The 16896-nt window shown below is 40.3% G+C and overlaps 1 protein-coding gene across 4 annotated transcripts in view; it reads right to left on the reverse strand.

The window, feature by feature from the left end:
* Window positions 1-5984: 5984 nt before the first annotated feature.
* The window catches only part of LOC139740080 (uncharacterized), an 81311-nt gene continuing 70399 nt past the window's right edge, over window positions 5985-16896 (reverse strand). For all 4 annotated transcript variants that reach the window (XM_071650668.1, XM_071650670.1, XM_071650667.1 and 1 more), the window contains exons 8-15: window positions 15197-15325; window positions 14492-14538; window positions 12526-12672; window positions 11867-11927; window positions 10520-10659; window positions 8322-9808; window positions 7657-7827; window positions 5985-7221 (exon numbers count right to left, since the gene is read on the reverse strand). In XM_071650668.1, the coding sequence (XP_071506769.1) occupies window positions 6728-7221; window positions 7657-7827; window positions 8322-9808; window positions 10520-10659; window positions 11867-11927; window positions 12526-12672; window positions 14492-14538; window positions 15197-15325 (2676 nt within the window). In that variant the 3' untranslated portion in view covers window positions 5985-6727. The remainder of the gene's footprint in view (window positions 7222-7656; window positions 7828-8321; window positions 9809-10519; window positions 10660-11866; window positions 11928-12525; window positions 12673-14491; window positions 14539-15196; window positions 15326-16896) is intronic.

Raw genomic sequence — 16896 nt, forward strand, 5'->3', positions numbered from 1 at the left:
GTAACTGTAGACGGTTTAGTCTGGAAACATATTTATTATAACCATTGTTCATATTTTGTGTATTTAACAATACTTAACGTTGATTATGCAAATTCAAAATTTTACATTAATTGTTTTTATCCCTAACTCACATTTTGGAACTATTTTGAAGCATTAATGCTGGCTTTTTATTTCATCTGCAAATGGTAAACTATGCCTTTAAATGTTGTACATGTAGGTACATAATGGACTCAAACCCACCGGCATTGACCGTCCCATGTACAAAAGTCCAAAGAGTTCACGCAGTGGACACTGTTCTCTTCTCTAACCAACGGTCACTTGTGGTGTGACCAACATGTTTTATTAGAACATGTACCTGTATTACCAATACATCATAATATATACTTCTAATAAAAATTTATACCTTGCAAACAAGAGCCCACCAAAATCAATTACTAATGCAGAAAAGACAAAATGCAGAGCTTGTTGTTCTCATATACACACAAAAATCAAAAATAATGTTGTTAAACTCTGCATGGCGTATATTTTCTACCACATATTTTGCAAATGTAATGTAACATACCAACAGTGCTGAAGCAGCATGAAAAAAAAAAATACATATATTTCTTTATATCACATCTCAACATTTTCCACCTACAAAAACCTGTTTGCTGCTATGGCAAATGCAAAATGGAGGCAAACAACACACTATTTGCATAATCTTGAAGTCAAACTGCCATGTTCTTTCTACCTTTGGCTCTTTCACAAGGTACACATTAGTAACGATACCAACAGAGAATGGTGTTTGATAAAACTTGAAAGTGTGAAATACATGAACATCATAGCTGTAAGGCTGCCTTTTCACCCTGCTTCTAACGTTCAACTTCCCTAAACTTTCTACTTGCCGCAACTGATAAACTCAGGGCATTTTACACATTCATCAACCCACAAGAAAATATGCCCCAAAATCTACATGCATATAATGCCAATGTAAATGATATTCACTTCTGAAATCATATGCACATGTTACTGTATACGCCATATATTTTGCAAGTCTAAATTTTCGCGAATCGAGACTTCCCGACGATTCCGCGAGTGGTTAATTTCGTGATTGTGGAGTCATGTACTGAACGGAGAAATGCGTACGCATACGTCACATTCATATCAGGATTAGAGTCAATATTTCCGCGTGCTTTAAATTTCGCGAATAGCAGCTTACTCGCGAAATTCGCGAAAATAAAAAACTCGCGAAATATTCGGTGTATACAGTACTTTGTATGTTACGACCTAGAAAAAAGATGGGGCCTGTCATTACACATACAGTGTACACTGTTTTTCATTTTGCTTTCAATTAGCTGGGTGCATGGAAAACCACTGTCCTGGCAATGAAAACTCTGATGAATCTGGGAGAGGATCTCACAGTGTGTGACCCAAACACTCAAAACAGCTTCTGTACAATGACTTGGAGAAATCAAGTGTCTTAGAAATAAACTCCATGAACATTACAAAATATATCAGGGCTGGGACTGGAGTGATAAAGAAGAAGAAAAAAAAAGGTTTGTTGGTTTGTTTGTTTGTTTTTCAACTTGGAGAGGGTGGAGTTCTTTTAACATACATTTGTATCTTTGCCTTTATCACATGTATGTGGGGGAAAAAAGTCTGCACGATATTTGGCAGTGCAGATAATAGGACAAACAGAGCTGACAAGGAAAAAAACTCACAGGCTATTGATACCAAGCACTGTGATAGAAAACGTACAGAAGACCTCATTCCTAACGGGCAAAGCTCAAACATTTTGCAATTTCACATAATTAGAAATTATTATAAAAAAACAACAACACCAAGAAACAAAGGAAACTTCTTGACAATATCAAGTTGGAATAGGATGACATCAAATATTTATTGCAATAGGCCTATGTGTATATTTTCTGATATAAAAAGGAAATAAACCTGTTTTTTGACAAACAAAAAGCACAGTTCTCGCCTCACAGCTGACACGAACCAAAAGAGAAGAGAAAATTGGTGCAGGCTGGACTCTTGGGAATTTGTGTAAAATACATGTAGCTCAAACACATCACCGATAGATTGATTTCAACAGGTAAAGTGTGGCATGCATGATAACGTCTGGTGCAGCAGACTAGGTGATGTACACATCACACCCAATGCGCCCACAATTACTCTGCCTCATGTGTCTACACAGCTTGACCATACATGAAACATGCAACAACTACACCTGTACACATGCCAAAGTTACTTTTCTTCCTCTCAGGGATGACAACTGGAAAATTAAAAAACAAATTGTACAAACAGCAATTTTTTTCTTTTGCACTGCTTGACTCTAATCCCTAATTTAGATGTAAACATATAATGGGAAATTCTGTTTTTCCTTCGTTTCAATGGTAATGATGATGGTATAAACATTCATTAGTCAATCATCGCTCACACAAAATTCTATAATGCACATGTCATTCCAACATCAAAATCCTCTTCATTTCATGTCCTGTTGTCATTCAATTTCTTCTCTTCTATTTGTAGTCCCAAACCAGTAGTACTGCATTCTGAAATTGTTGCACACTTGCAAAGGAAAATGCATTTGCAAATCAGTGTCCACCACAGATACGTATAGCCTTGTGCAGGGTAGGAAACTGCAGCTTTGCAGAGCACTTTTACAACTGCTATTCTGACTTAGATCAATATTATGGTTGTCATGGCTACAGACAAGCAACCACCAATCACCTACAAGCAATTTGAATCATTCTGATCAAAACTGCAATTCAGTTGTGTGTGTGTGTGTGTGTTTTATGTCTTCCTGGAGTAAGGTTCAAGTGTATGTACAGCATACATGTGGAAATGCAAGTGTGTGACTTACATATGCCATGTGAGGATTGACACATTAATAACACTATTCCCTTCTTAATTCCACAAAGTAGAATGTAAACATGGTACAATATCATGCATGGCTGCACGAATCGTGAAAAGTGACGCGTAATAAATGTGAGCAAATTCCGTGTAGCAAAGAGAAATATAGGAATGAACCAGTTACAAACAATAGCAGCAAATATTACATTGCCATACAGGGCATGTTGAATTCTGTAGTTGTCCAGCATTTCCCTGATTAGAGTTTGTACAATATCTTACTCCACTAGCCCTGTCTAAAGGAAGTAAAACGTACGTAAATGTAACTCACTGCGAATCTCATTCGCCATCAGTTTACATAGGAGTTCGATACACCTGAAATTTATGCAAAATTCAACATACCAGTAAACTACACAAACAATGTAGTAAAAGATGTTGTGAGTCAAATATACAACAAATCTAGTGAGTTAAATTGTAAAATTCATTAGAATATGTACATTAATCCTTTTGGAGAAAAAAAAAAATTATTGACATGCCTCTTTTAGAGGTCAAAACATGATGTCCAAAAATATATCCTAAAAAAACAAAAACAAAACTATTACTATGAATAGTAAAGTGTTGCCCATTTTTTTTTTCAAGTTCATTGCATACAGTGTATGTGATTGTGTATATGCTTGACACCTCTCCTGTCCACAAATTTTGGAAGTCACTATTAAAATGCTAGCAAAAAAAAAACAACAAACAAACAAAAAAATAACCACTGTTTTCTCCAGCTATCTGTGACACTGACAGACACTAGGTTCTAGGTTAGGTTCTAGGTTCAATTTTTCCTGTTAAAAGCTAAGAGGGTACTACCTGATGCAGGGGCTGTGGTATTTGGGGGGGGGGGGGGTGGGGAGGCTATTTGCCAATGGTATTCCTCCCTTTTGACAGGAAGAATCTCCAGACTGAACCTTTGGAAAGTCATGAATTTTGTTGATCCCCCCCGTTTTTTGTTTGTTTGTTTGTTTGTTTGTATGTTTGTTTGTTTGCTTTTTGAAGAGCCAAAAGTGTGTGTGTGTGAGTGTGGGGGGGGGGGGGGGGGGGGTTAGAGCCCCTGTAATGCATGCCAGAATTGGAAACAGAATATGTAGGAGAAGATGCACACATCATGTACAGGCATGTGTGAAAAAATGATCCACTTCCTGTGGAAAGTAAAGTAAAGCGCATTGAGCAACTCTTACAGTTCTAGACAAAAACTCACCAAAAACAAGTGTGTATGGTGATATACAAGTGTGCGAGGTAATTGTCATTCTCTTGTTCATTATGTATGACTGACAGAAGAAGTTACTGTAAGAAACAAGACACATTTTTTCATTTAATATTAACATTATCACACTACATATGTGTGCTATATATACTAAAGCAGAGGCTAAAAATCAAACGGGGAGGGTTGAGTGAATAAAATTCATGGTAAAATCTATCAATGATTTAAATACAAAAGTCATCATTATTATTGCCATGACAGTTCTGCACCATAGCAAATAAATATGCTGTTAAAGCTACACATTAGAGTTACCTACATGTGACAAGAAATGCTCAATTTTTTTATTCATGATGTATGCTCACTAGACAAGTTTCACATCTTCAACAATTTTCTCCTATTCATACTGTCAAGGGACATAATACCTCAATGATTAAAGTTAGAATGTGTACTCGTGGAAGAGTTGAGATTTGTACATCAAATGGATACATAAATTACATCATACAAACACGGCTGTTACATAATCCTCCCTAAAGGAGAGAATCGACATATGACGGCTAGATTACGAGTCATTTCAATAGCAAAACAGAAAAAAATATCCCTCATTATATCTGGTAAAATGCATTGAATGAGGAAAAGACCTCAGGATGCGAATTCAACACCAACGATAGCACTGAGCATTCTTGCCTTTGCTCTCTCAAGCTTTAACAGTCTTTTCACAAGTCTGTAGGTTTGACCCCTCCCTCTGCCCAGACAGATTACCAACATAACCAACTGTGTATAAACCAATTGAATAAACAACCAAATGTATCATTCTATAAAGAAGTATCATGTTAACATTGTGCTGGATTAAGGCTAGAGACCTAATACATATCTGGACCGGGTCTCTCAGTTGTACTCACTGTCATGCCTCCACATGCTCCAAAAATCAAACACAAAGAAATCGGAAAGAAATAAAAGAAAACCCTACAAAGCCAAAACTTTCGTATGATCATCTGTGAAAAACAGAGATAATGATCAAATTCTGGCCAGACGCGCTTGTACACATTTCTTTTACTACAGCAGGGCAACTCTTTCAATTACATAACTGGTTTGCAGTTGGATCAGAAAAAGAAATCTAGGGTGAAGTTTGAAATTATCTATGGAGGAGTAACGGCTGAAAAATAAAGTCTAAAACATTTGTGAGCCTCTCCATAACTGCCCCACCAACCCTCGTCTCGTGCCCCTTCTTCCCCATCATCCCCCCTGGCACTTGACATACCCATGATCCCGAACTTTACAAAACGGAAGCAATATTTCCTGAATGACATCCAGCTATTCCAGTTCAAGACTGTTGACAACTGCACAAATCTTGGACAGAGTGGCAAAGACAAGGGTTTCATTAGGGTTTGAACATTTGCCGCTAGCGAAAGAAGCACATTTTAACATCATGTCAACTGAGCTGGTACCAGAACTCACGTCAGACATTCTTCATCATCACTGACTCTTGATTTATCTGGATTTATCATCCATCAAAGTAGTGCTGTTTCAAATGTCCAAAGATGGAAGATTTGCTTTACTACACACAGTACTTGTGACGGTATACGGCTCCAGAGCTTTAAAAGGACACAAAAGCAATATTTCAGTATCTCATACAATTGTACACTTTACACTACAGACAACACCAGCAAAATCACATGTATAGGAACAACAATGAGAAAACTGAAGACTACATACTTGCAGATAAAACTTTTCTTTTCTTTTGTGTGTGTGTGTGTGTGTTTATTAGTTGTTGTTTTTTTTTTTCTCCTCTCCAATGCAAAGCTTTTTAAATCCTGGCATGCACAATATCATTATCGTTGGTGGTGTCTGTGAGCCTGTGAAGAGATTAATATGCTTTATGTTGAACCTATTGTATGGAAACCAACCTTGCCTTAAACCTGTTGAGGACGAACTGATCGTGCCATAACATGCATTTCAAATAGACACCTGCCCAAGTATTCTTGGGACTCGTCCTCTACGAGTTAAGAAAGCAAGCTCTTGCATAAAGTTTTTTTTTTTCTTTCAAATTTCACTTGATTGCAAAATCCTCAGAGGTTGCACTTCATTTGTGACTGAAGAGACAATTCAAGGGCAACACTGCATCACCACATTGCTTTTCAAGCTGCATCAATACGTCACAGCAGACAACATACACCCACATACACAGTCATGCTATCACACTTCACAAGTAAAGAAAAGGCGAAGAAATTTCGCTTTGCCAGTTGCCCCAATACCTCCACAGACAACTGCTTTGGCTCTTCCGTCGCACATCTTTCGTACAGTCACCAGCCTGAGATTCCTCGGGCATCATACACCCTTGAGAGGTTAAAGGTGCCATCACACTTATAAACGTTTTATACACACAAAAGCATAACATTCTATATTATGATGCAGATTAGAGTTGTGTCAGTGAACAAATTACATCACAGGCTGATTAAAATCACATTTATGCTAGACAGAGCGGCAGCCGCTGCACGTTATCTTTTTTACCTCATTCATACAGAGGAGTCAAGTGGAACGTTCCACATCTCATGGTCGTGACAAGAACATGGACAGGGCACACACACAAACATTTTGACAGAGCACTTTCTTTCGTTGGCGGATGGAAGACGCAACACTGATTTCAGATCACATGGTACTATAAAACTTTCCTCGACTACTGCCCCCTTTGCTGGCTCCGATCTTGCTTCCAAGCTTGTTGAGTGGATGCGAGGGTCCATGCAGTCGTTTACTCTGCGATGGATGTGCTGACGTCACACTGTCCTTGTCTGACTCGCTCTTCCGCGACACCTTCTTTGCTTCCGTCGGAGCACGGAGCGATGAGTCGCCCTCAAGCTGGCTGGTAAAGAGTCTAACGTGATCCAGGTTCAGCTGCACTAAAGGTTCGTCCCCTCCGGACTGATGTCCATCTGAGCCTTGGGCCCCGGTCTCTGGTACAGGAGTTTCATGGTGTGTGGCCGCCTCCTTGGCAGGGTGCATCCATCGTGGTGTTTGCTTGTCGCTGCCGTTTGTTGATCGTTGCTTTGCCACCTTCTCGTTGGACATCTTGGCGATGGACGCACAGCGTTTGAGCTCCAACTTCTTGACTCGGTCAGAGACTTTTACAACTCCTCCAGACTCCCCTGAAATGATTGGCACAAAATCAAAGGATGTGATATACATAGGAATGACACCAATCTCTCTATCAGTAATCAATAGAAGACTTGCAGCTGGTAGATTTGGTTCAGAAAGAGCAATAAAGCCCAATGGTTTGGGTCATATAATAATAGTAAGGTGAGGTTTATCAAGACCATCTTGGAAATTCAAAAAGCAAATTCTCATAAATTGATAATACACAATTATTCATCATTACAAATGAACAGCTGAGAATTTGTTTTCAGGAGAGTTCCTAATCAAAATACTGTAAAAAGCTGAATTTTTTGCAGTGTGAAAATCTGTATTTTGATGATGATGATGATGATGATTCACAGCATTTGCATGGCGTTACGTATATATCTCTTAAGAAAACATTTAAAGGCACAGTTTCCCAATCAAGACAATGGCTTCAAGCACCCTACCTTGATCAGAATCTCCGGAGCCATCTGGATCTGGGCACACCTCTGTGTCCCCTGCGGGTGACGTCAGCTGGATCTTCTCCAGGTCTTTGATCTTCCTGACCTCATCCGGCGTGAGCTTCTCGTCCTCGCTGCCGATTCGGAAGGACGCCCTCTTGGTTGGACTCGTGGAGGCTGCGATGCGGAATCCAGGTTTGACCGATATGGGATGAGGAAAGCAAAGAAAGTCACTGTTACAAGACGTCTTTGCCATGCATAGATAGCATACACAATGTAGAGACACCAGACTGATAACTGCCAACATTAACATCTGTTAAGGTTAATGAGGTTTGTGTTGTTGGATAAGGGTATTTCAGACATCTGATTTCTTTATTCTGATTAGGCGCATAAATTTTGTAAGTTGTGATTTTAAGGTGTCACAAGCAGTGAGTCAAGTGAAATATTTGATGTCTTTGAGATTACAATTTCAGACATACGCTGCTTAGCAAACTTACATGAACTACCCTTACACTTTCACAGGACAAACACCACATTATCGTCCAAGAAGTTTCATCAAATTATCTTGTCATGTTATCATAATGAGCCTTGAAGTTGTTTTGCTTTATGTACTGTCTACTTGGATAGGTAATGATGAAGAATGCAGATCAGAAATTTTGTGGTGAGCTTACCCATATCCATCTTTTCCTCGAACTCCATTGTGTGGCGTCGCACATCCCCAACTTTCCATGTGCTTCCCTCGTCAGGGTACGCGACCTCAAGGACTTCCCCAGTAGCAGCATCTGCATCCTGCCCATCTCCTGTCTGGCATTCATCGGTGTGCTCAGCATCTGCAGTCTCCTTCTCTTTGCAAGATTCTTGCTCTTCCTCCGGTTTTTCCTGGGCATCCTGTCTGCCAGCAGCTGCTTCCACTTTTGACTGCTGCTGCTGCTGCTGCCCTGTCTTTTGCTCAAATTCTCTCTTGTGGCGGCTGACGATCCCCATGGAGAGCTGTATCTCTTCGCCCGACGTTGTGTACAATGTCGCCGTGTCGGTGGTGTCGGCCTGACTCACCTCACCCGTGTCCATGGCAGCACTCTCTTCCCCTCTGTCTTCTAAATTGCAACTTTCCCCGTTCACACGCTGGACAGAATGTCCATTGCTCGTTCCTTGGTGCCCTTCAAGTCCTATCCCTTCCTCGGAAGTGCTGGGAGGGATTTGACAAGAGTCCGCTGTCTCTTTCTCGTTGTGTCCTGTCTCTTCGGATGAGGCCAGCTCATCCTTTTGGGACACATCATGTGTTGACTCTCTCTTCTCTTCCTTTGCCTCACTTTCATCTTCACCCTTGGCATCCTCTCCAAACTTCATGGGCGCAGCTGACGTAGGACTCCCCTCTCTCATCTTGCCTTCAATCTCCTCCTTCTGTCGTTGTACAGTGCCAGGGTTCCAGGGGATGGCCTCCCTCTGGTACGCCCCAATCATCGAGTCCTCCATCCCTTCATCACCATCCCCTCCCTCACTCTCGCTCCTTGAGGGTTCCATCGCACCCATCACACTGCTCTCAATCTCAGTGACTTTGGATCTCACGCTGATCTTCTGGTACTTCTCTGCCGACCCTTCCTCCGAGCCATCGAATGAGAGTTCGTTCGCACTGTTGTTGTTCGTGTTCAGGACAACATCCTCTGAGCCGGAGCCTTCGGCATTGCCTGTTTCGTCCTCTGCTGACAGTACTGTTGATGGTGTCCCTGATGTGGGGTCTTCTGATTGCTTAGCGAGGGTAAGGAAAGGCACTTCACCAGGGGCCAGAGTTCCCTCTTTTTGCTGCTTCACAATGGAACTTGGTCTGGTGGTCAGTACTGGAATCCTGATTTCGCTACACTCATCATCCCCCTCATTCTCCTTGTCGTCATCATCATCGCCACCGGTGGTAAACCCTCCTGCACCAAGATGGGTAGGGTCTGGCCCGATGGTGAAAGAGGCTCCACTGGCGGCACCCTCTGGCGAGTCCAGGGTCTGCTTATTGTCCCTGGTACACCACGACTTGTTCCTGACGAGGCCACGGCCAGCGTCGTCCGGAGTGGATGGTTCTGAGGGCCTATCTTGAGCGAGGTTCTCAGCAGACCCACTGCGGCTCAGGGAGCTGTCGGACTTGCTACGGAACATCTTGCGCCTATTGCGGCTGCAAAGAGAATACAACACCAATTCTGAATTCTTGAAATAGTTACCCTACCCTGCTCAGTACCCATGCACGGTAACACCCATCCTCAAAGGTGTGATATCAAATGTCAAGGCTAAGTTCTGTCAAAGATATTATATCAATTAATATATTAAATGCAAATGCAACTGAAGTAAAGATGAGACGTGGCATAACAGCACTACCAGCACAATAGCACTTGCAGCATATGAGAGAACAGAAAAGACAGACACAAACTGGGACAACATGATGAATTAATAGAGACAGGAGATGGCAGTACCACTCTGTCTGCTCTTTGCAGCAGTGCAGTTAGGAATAGGCAATGATCTAACAGACGACAGAGGAAATGAACTGAGTAGCATTTACAGTCGATTACCAGCAGTTATACAGAAACAGACTTGTTCACGAGTGCAAAGAAATCTCCAAAAGGTGTAATCTCATCGTGAACGTTGCATTGTTGGGCATTGTCAACAATGCAAGTATTTTCTTGTTCCTGACTCTTCGGTATGTGCGCCATGCTTGATTTAATACAACATTTACCCAGAGTACCATCTCTACTGTTACCCCTTGCACTTCCACAGGGGCATGACTCCATCATAACCCTAGGGATGCCAAGTCTAACCATTCTTTACACCCTTGGGGCAAGACAACGATGACGCTGGTTCCTCCAGACACGACTGGGGACCGAGCACTCACCTGGCCAACAGGATACCCTCGTAGATCTGGAGCTGCTTCATGAAGGACTTGTTCGGTCTGATGATGGGACGTCGCTCGTCAACATGTCGCAGCGCCTCCTCCAGCGTCATCTCGTACTCCTTCATGGCGTAGGCGATGACCTGACAGTGTGATAGTTGCAGGGGTGAGAGGGTTAAGAGCAGCACATGTTAAAAGGTAAAACACAGCTCTCTGAAGGGTTCAAAATTCATCTTTCACCGTTTGGAATTTGCTTGCAGTATATCATTAAGGATCTACCAAGAACTCATCTGGCTGATGCGATTTGCCAGGAGACAATGGAGTACAGTCTGGCCTCGATCATACAGACGTTGATTAACCAGATCTCTCTGTTACCCGGACGCCGTCTGGCTGACATTTTTTTAATGTTTTCATGTACTTTTAGTGCCAAATCTCACTCAAAAAAACCCCCACATGTTTAACTATTATTGTGCAAATACATGGCGGGACATATTCCAATCATTGCAGCAGACTCAACCCTACAAACCTGCAGCTGAAAGATTATTTAAGTGATGATTGTTTGTTTATAGACCAACCTGGGAGTAAAATAGACCCATAGAATTGAATATAAAACAATCAACACTTTGCTTTTGAGGCAAAGATTATAGAGATTTATAGTAACCGTCAGTATTTGAGACACTTTTAACAGCAGCATTATTGAAAATACAGAAAGCTGTTAGGTATCAAGGGAGCGATATGTATTGTTATTTGTTGAAAGCCTGTTGCTGTATTTGAGTAGACATGTATCTCTCTTATTCGGCCAAACTGCTTATCCCCGACGCCCGCCAGTCCTGACGTGGCCGATATGTTAAGGTTGAATTGTATTTTCAGATCAAAAGTATGAAATATTATAGATTGGAGTACCCAACCTTTATTCCGGGAGCACCTTCCCATTCAGTAGTGGTTCGTTAGTACAACATTATGTGATTATCAATCATGCCCTAGCAGCAGTATTTCCAAACAAGCTGGATGCCATTCACTCTCCCTCGGACAATAGACGGATACTGCTATGGCCCAATTTGAAATTAATTATAAAACATTACGTAGCAACCATAACTGGATATATTCTCAGACTGGAATGCCATTGGCGTACAGTGTACGTGTACCTTCTTTATTAATATTTGGCATTTTTGTCGGTGCACAACTGAAATTGTGTTATGGCAGCCTTATTTCACATATTTTCACTTTTCTAAAGGAAAGGATGAAGGGTCATGATAACTGCAGCAACAGACAGTGTTTGATATCAAAGTAGCACTTTATATGACTGAATAGAATACTGGTAGTCAATGTCTTATAACTCGCAACACTTACTGTTGAGGCCGACCTGCTGATGCCCATCTTGCAATGTACAAGTGCTTTGGATCCTGCCTCTCTGTTGTTTATGGATGAAAACAAAGCAAAAATACGATGAAATATAATGTGACCCTTTGTTTCTGACTGCATTCATTACCTTCCTTGAACATTCCTGGCAGATTTTTCAAGATATTCTCCAAATATTCAATGAACAGTGCTGCCTTAATGCTCTGACATGTCACCACAACACTATAAACAGAAAAAACTCTGGTGTCCCCATCCACTGGACACTCTGACATTCTTACTCCTATCAGTCTGATGACATCAGTCAGTCCATGTCTTTACTTTTCAGTGTCAGCAGGGTTTGAGCTGTGTTTGACCCAAGTACATCAACAACATTTCTTGAAGACTACTTTTAACTCCTGCAATATTTCAAGGCGTGGTGAGACCAAATTAAAGGAATCATTCCCCTGTTGCTGTTATTGTTGTTGTTGTTGTATTCCTGGTTGGTTCATTAGTTGCTTCAATTTTCAAGCTTGGTCTTTTGCAAAAACCAACAACAACAACAACAACTAAAGAAACAGATTTTTGTTCATTAGCATGAAACATATTATTCTTATTCGCTTTTTTTTTTTTTTTAAATTCCTTGTTTTCTTGAGAGATGCTTGGATACTCACTTAGCCTTGGCCAGGAAGCGGTTTGTGGTATCCCAGTGTCGTAGGAGGTCTTCCACCTCCATGTCATAGAGACGGATGTTACAATACTGGAAGCGGTCCGGGAAGAAGTTGTCGCACTCTTTGGTAATGTTGAGGATATAGCCCACTCTGTGACATTGAAAAGAAAGAGGGACAAATGATATGGTGATGATGGTGGTGGGGGTAGTGGTGGTGGTGATGATGATGATGATGATGGCGATGATGATGATGATGATGATGATGTATTATGATGATGATGGTGGTGATGGTGATGATGGTGACGATGATGGCGATGATGATGATGATGATGATGATGTATTATGATGATGATGGTGGTGATGGTGATGATGGTGACGATGATGATGATGATGATGGTAATGAAGATGATGGTGATGATGACGGTGATGATGGTAATGACGACAATGAAGAAGATGATGATGATGATGATGATGATGATGATGCAAGAAAACAAAGAAAGCAAAAATTAAGACACACAGTTGGAACAAAAATAGAGATAACAACGTCTTATTGAAAGAACTTTTCCTCTACAGGGCCTTGCAGCTATCATTACTCAAAGACCAGGAACCGTTTTCTTTGTGAGGAGAGGGACACCAACTGGGTTACACATCCTGTCCAGAGTGGAGCACATAGGGAAGGGTTCAGATGTCCTGTTTTAACCCATTGAGGACAAGTTGATTTTGCTACAACACGTATTTCCCATAGACGCTTGCCGGAGTATACTCGGGACTCGTCCTCAATGGGTTAAAAGTCAAGCGACTCATTTGCTCCACTGGTGTTCTCAATGATAAACAACCAAACGTACTCTCAGGAAATAGAACATGTGTAGCAAAGGCAATGAATGCCAATAGACAGTATACACACTGTTTTGTGGCCCATCCTCAACCAAACTATCTTTTCCAACCCTGTTGCTCAGATGTTGTAATAAGAATGCAAATTAAAAGAAGATAATACGAATATGTGACCCGCTACAAGAAAAGGATCTGAAAGTCTGGGGTGGTCAATTTTCTGAAAATGACACAATATTATTCTCTTACTCTTCCGCTTTAATTTCATATATAACACGACTCATAAAAGTACTAGGTTGCAGAGATATAGATGATTTTAGGAAAGCTTGTCGAGTGGTCTAGGAAATCAGCGTTTTGAGAAAACTACCTTCAAAGTTTTCCTTCCGACACAATCGTGATCAAGGGGAGGTAAGTTTATAGTTTTCACCTCTTGCCAATAAAAGGTTTGCTCCTAGCAATCTCCGCAATGTTCATTCAAGTTTAGCACCAGTGGTGTACGCACGACCACTCAGTAACCAGGGTGCCACGCACTGACCAATAAGATCACTCCCTCGTTGCTCGGGGCAGAGTCTATCTGTGGCACTAAATCCAATTCTTCAGACACGGCACTAAATCCAAATCTTCAGCCACATTTCTGTCCCATTGAATGGTCGACAATTCTTGCCTTTCCTTTGATCATTTAGCTTCAAAATTTCAGCAGATGATAGACTAAACATTAGACTACAAAATTATGCAAAAAACAGACAATCGATGGTTTTGACTGATTTTGATGATCTGGCTTCAAACTTGATTTTTTCAGCTTTAAAGCTGTCAGCAATTTTCGGATCCTTTTGTCATGGCAGGTCACATATGGTGTCACTACATAATATATCAACTAAAGTGTTTAGAATAGAGTGGATCTATATAAAAAGCTAAATGATGCAAGAGTGATACATTACACAGTGATCTCAATTATGATATTTTGGAAGAAACAACACACAATATGAATTATATGCAGGTGATAAAAGAAAATAAAAATAGTGATAACTGTCAAGAAAAAAGTAAGGAAAATAAACGCATGATGTAAACCAATTCTATGACACTCAATGAAGAAACACGAACTGAAGCGTGAATAAGAAAATATGATGCACATTTTAACTCACCCGTTTGCTTCTAACTCCTCCAGATTTGAAGCATTCCACTCTGAGCCCTGCAAAATCAAAGGAACAGTCAAACCACTGTCCGCTGCCTGTTTCTGTATTTACTCTGACTGAATGCAACTGGGCTTTAAAAAAATATAGTGATACACAAGTGGCTACTGAGCAATGTAGTGTTCACTCTTCTATTCAAATTAAAATCTGTGTGACCTTTAAGGAAGAAAAATTATACAATTTGATACTACAGGGAATACAATGACATTATACATAAGAGTTCATATTCTTCCTCTATGCTTTCTCTCTCTCTCTCTCTCTCTCTCTAGAAAAACAAACAAACAAACAAACACACAACACCCATCCTGAAACATTCCCAATATTGCACAGCATGCCACCTAGAGGAAATATCAAATAAAATGTGAATGATGCTTTACGCTTATTGGTTTACACCATTACCGTTTAGTCTCAGTTGAAGACAAATATTGCACAATACAAACACAGACAAAAGGATATACATGTTTGACCAAAAATTCATCAAACAGAAGAATGGAACACTGTTTGGAACCAAGATTTAAAATTTTGAAAAAAAAAAAACCAACAACGCTTAGATGACGCATACCTGTAACAGAGGCATCAAGAGGACACAGAGTAATGTACACAAGATTTAGAAAGTGACAAAAAACAAGATAAAACAAACGATGTCAAACTACTTACAAGGTAAATGTGGTCAAAGATTTGTGATGCTGAGTCCAGCTGGCCGTAAATGGTGATGATCTGTTTGTCTATGAACTTTCGGTATTCCGTTAAGTCCTTGTCAATTTCTTTTTCCAGCTGTTGTCTGAGCTATTGGCCAAAAAAAAAGGGGAAAAAAAAGAGAAAAAAAGAAAATCACATTCAAGACAAGGTATGCAAGTATGTTGAAGGACCTTTTTTTGGGGGGGGGGGGAGGAGAGGAGGCAAAGAAAAAACAGAAAAGCAAAAGGAATACTAAAGATGGGCCATCCCTTTTGCATTCCTTCCCAAATAGTACAGAACATGATTTATTTCACCAGAATGACAAGACTATTGTAAAGCTATTTATAATATTTCTGTGATATTTGAAGGTTGTTATAGCTGTTAAAATTCAAATAATGCACCAAACGCTCACCGTAACATATTCTGTGTACTATAGCGTAAGCACAGCTGCATACATTAATCCTCCTGTGGTTGTAATATGATACTTATACTTCGAACAACAGATATGAATGTTAAAGCTGTCAGAAAAGAAGAAGTCACTAGCTTCTCTTACTTTGTTATCGATGGCAAGTAACAACACACCACTTTACACGAATTACATGTGCAACAAAGTGCATCACACATGTCTGTAAAACTAGACTAGTAGTTCAGATTTGTAATTTTTTCATAGTACTAAAAAATTATTCAAATCTGAACGGTCACTTTAACTAAACAAATAAAGACCCTCTTGAGTTAAAAATTTACAGGTTTCCAAATAGTGCTTTCTTCAATACCTAAGTGTTCTCCCCAATATTTCAAAAAATTTGTATGCAAAAGGGATTGGCCGTCTTTAAATCAACAAACAGAACAGTGGAGCATTTATAGGCATGAAATAAGTTACATGTAAATACCATAATTTGCTGTGCAATGTTGTGTATGGGGTGTAGAGAACAGATTATGATACAAATGTGAAAAACATGAATTACGATTACTTGATCAAATCACCTGGACGGCCAAAATTTGCATGCAAAAGGGATTGGCTGTCTTAAAAGCACAGAAGCACAAAAGATCGAGAAAATATGTCAGTATGGCAACTGGTAGCTGGTACATATGTATGCCTCCAATATGTAGTGTCATTCTCTCAACAGGTCAACAGTACAGCCAGCTCATGTGACATAACAGTTTCATGATTAGCAAATAATCACTGTCTAGTAATATGCATGTAAACACCAATTTGAATTATGATACTTTGAGACACTTTCGAGCCATGGAAAAGTATTAATTACAGACAGAAAGACGGACAACTCCACGAACATAATGCCTCTGGCAACACTCTGTGGAGGAAGCATAAAACTAGGAATATCTCATTGCACAGTTTGAGTGCCCTTTACACGCTTTGGCCGTCAGTGACTACTTTGTACACATAATCATTCTGGATATTGAATTCCAGTTTCTGTTTTTATTCATCCATCATTATTGAAAGTGGCATTGGGAGACAATACCATGATCATTCGCACGCAAAGGTCTGAATTTCTATCGGGAGGAAAACACTGGACTCCACAGGCCAACATCATTGTAACGTGTAAATGATAATGCTTACAAAACCAATGCTGATTGATAACAAAGATCTAATTCATCCACGAACCAAACCATTAATTAGAACCACACTGAAACCCATGCAGACATCATGAGGGCAGATG

This window comes from Diadema antillarum, unplaced genomic scaffold (genome assembly GCF_040938485.1).
Source record: "Diadema antillarum isolate AM-2024a unplaced genomic scaffold, OU_Dant_1.0 seq00000833_RagTag, whole genome shotgun sequence".
Classification (NCBI taxonomy): domain Eukaryota; kingdom Metazoa; phylum Echinodermata; class Echinoidea; order Diadematoida; family Diadematidae; genus Diadema; species Diadema antillarum.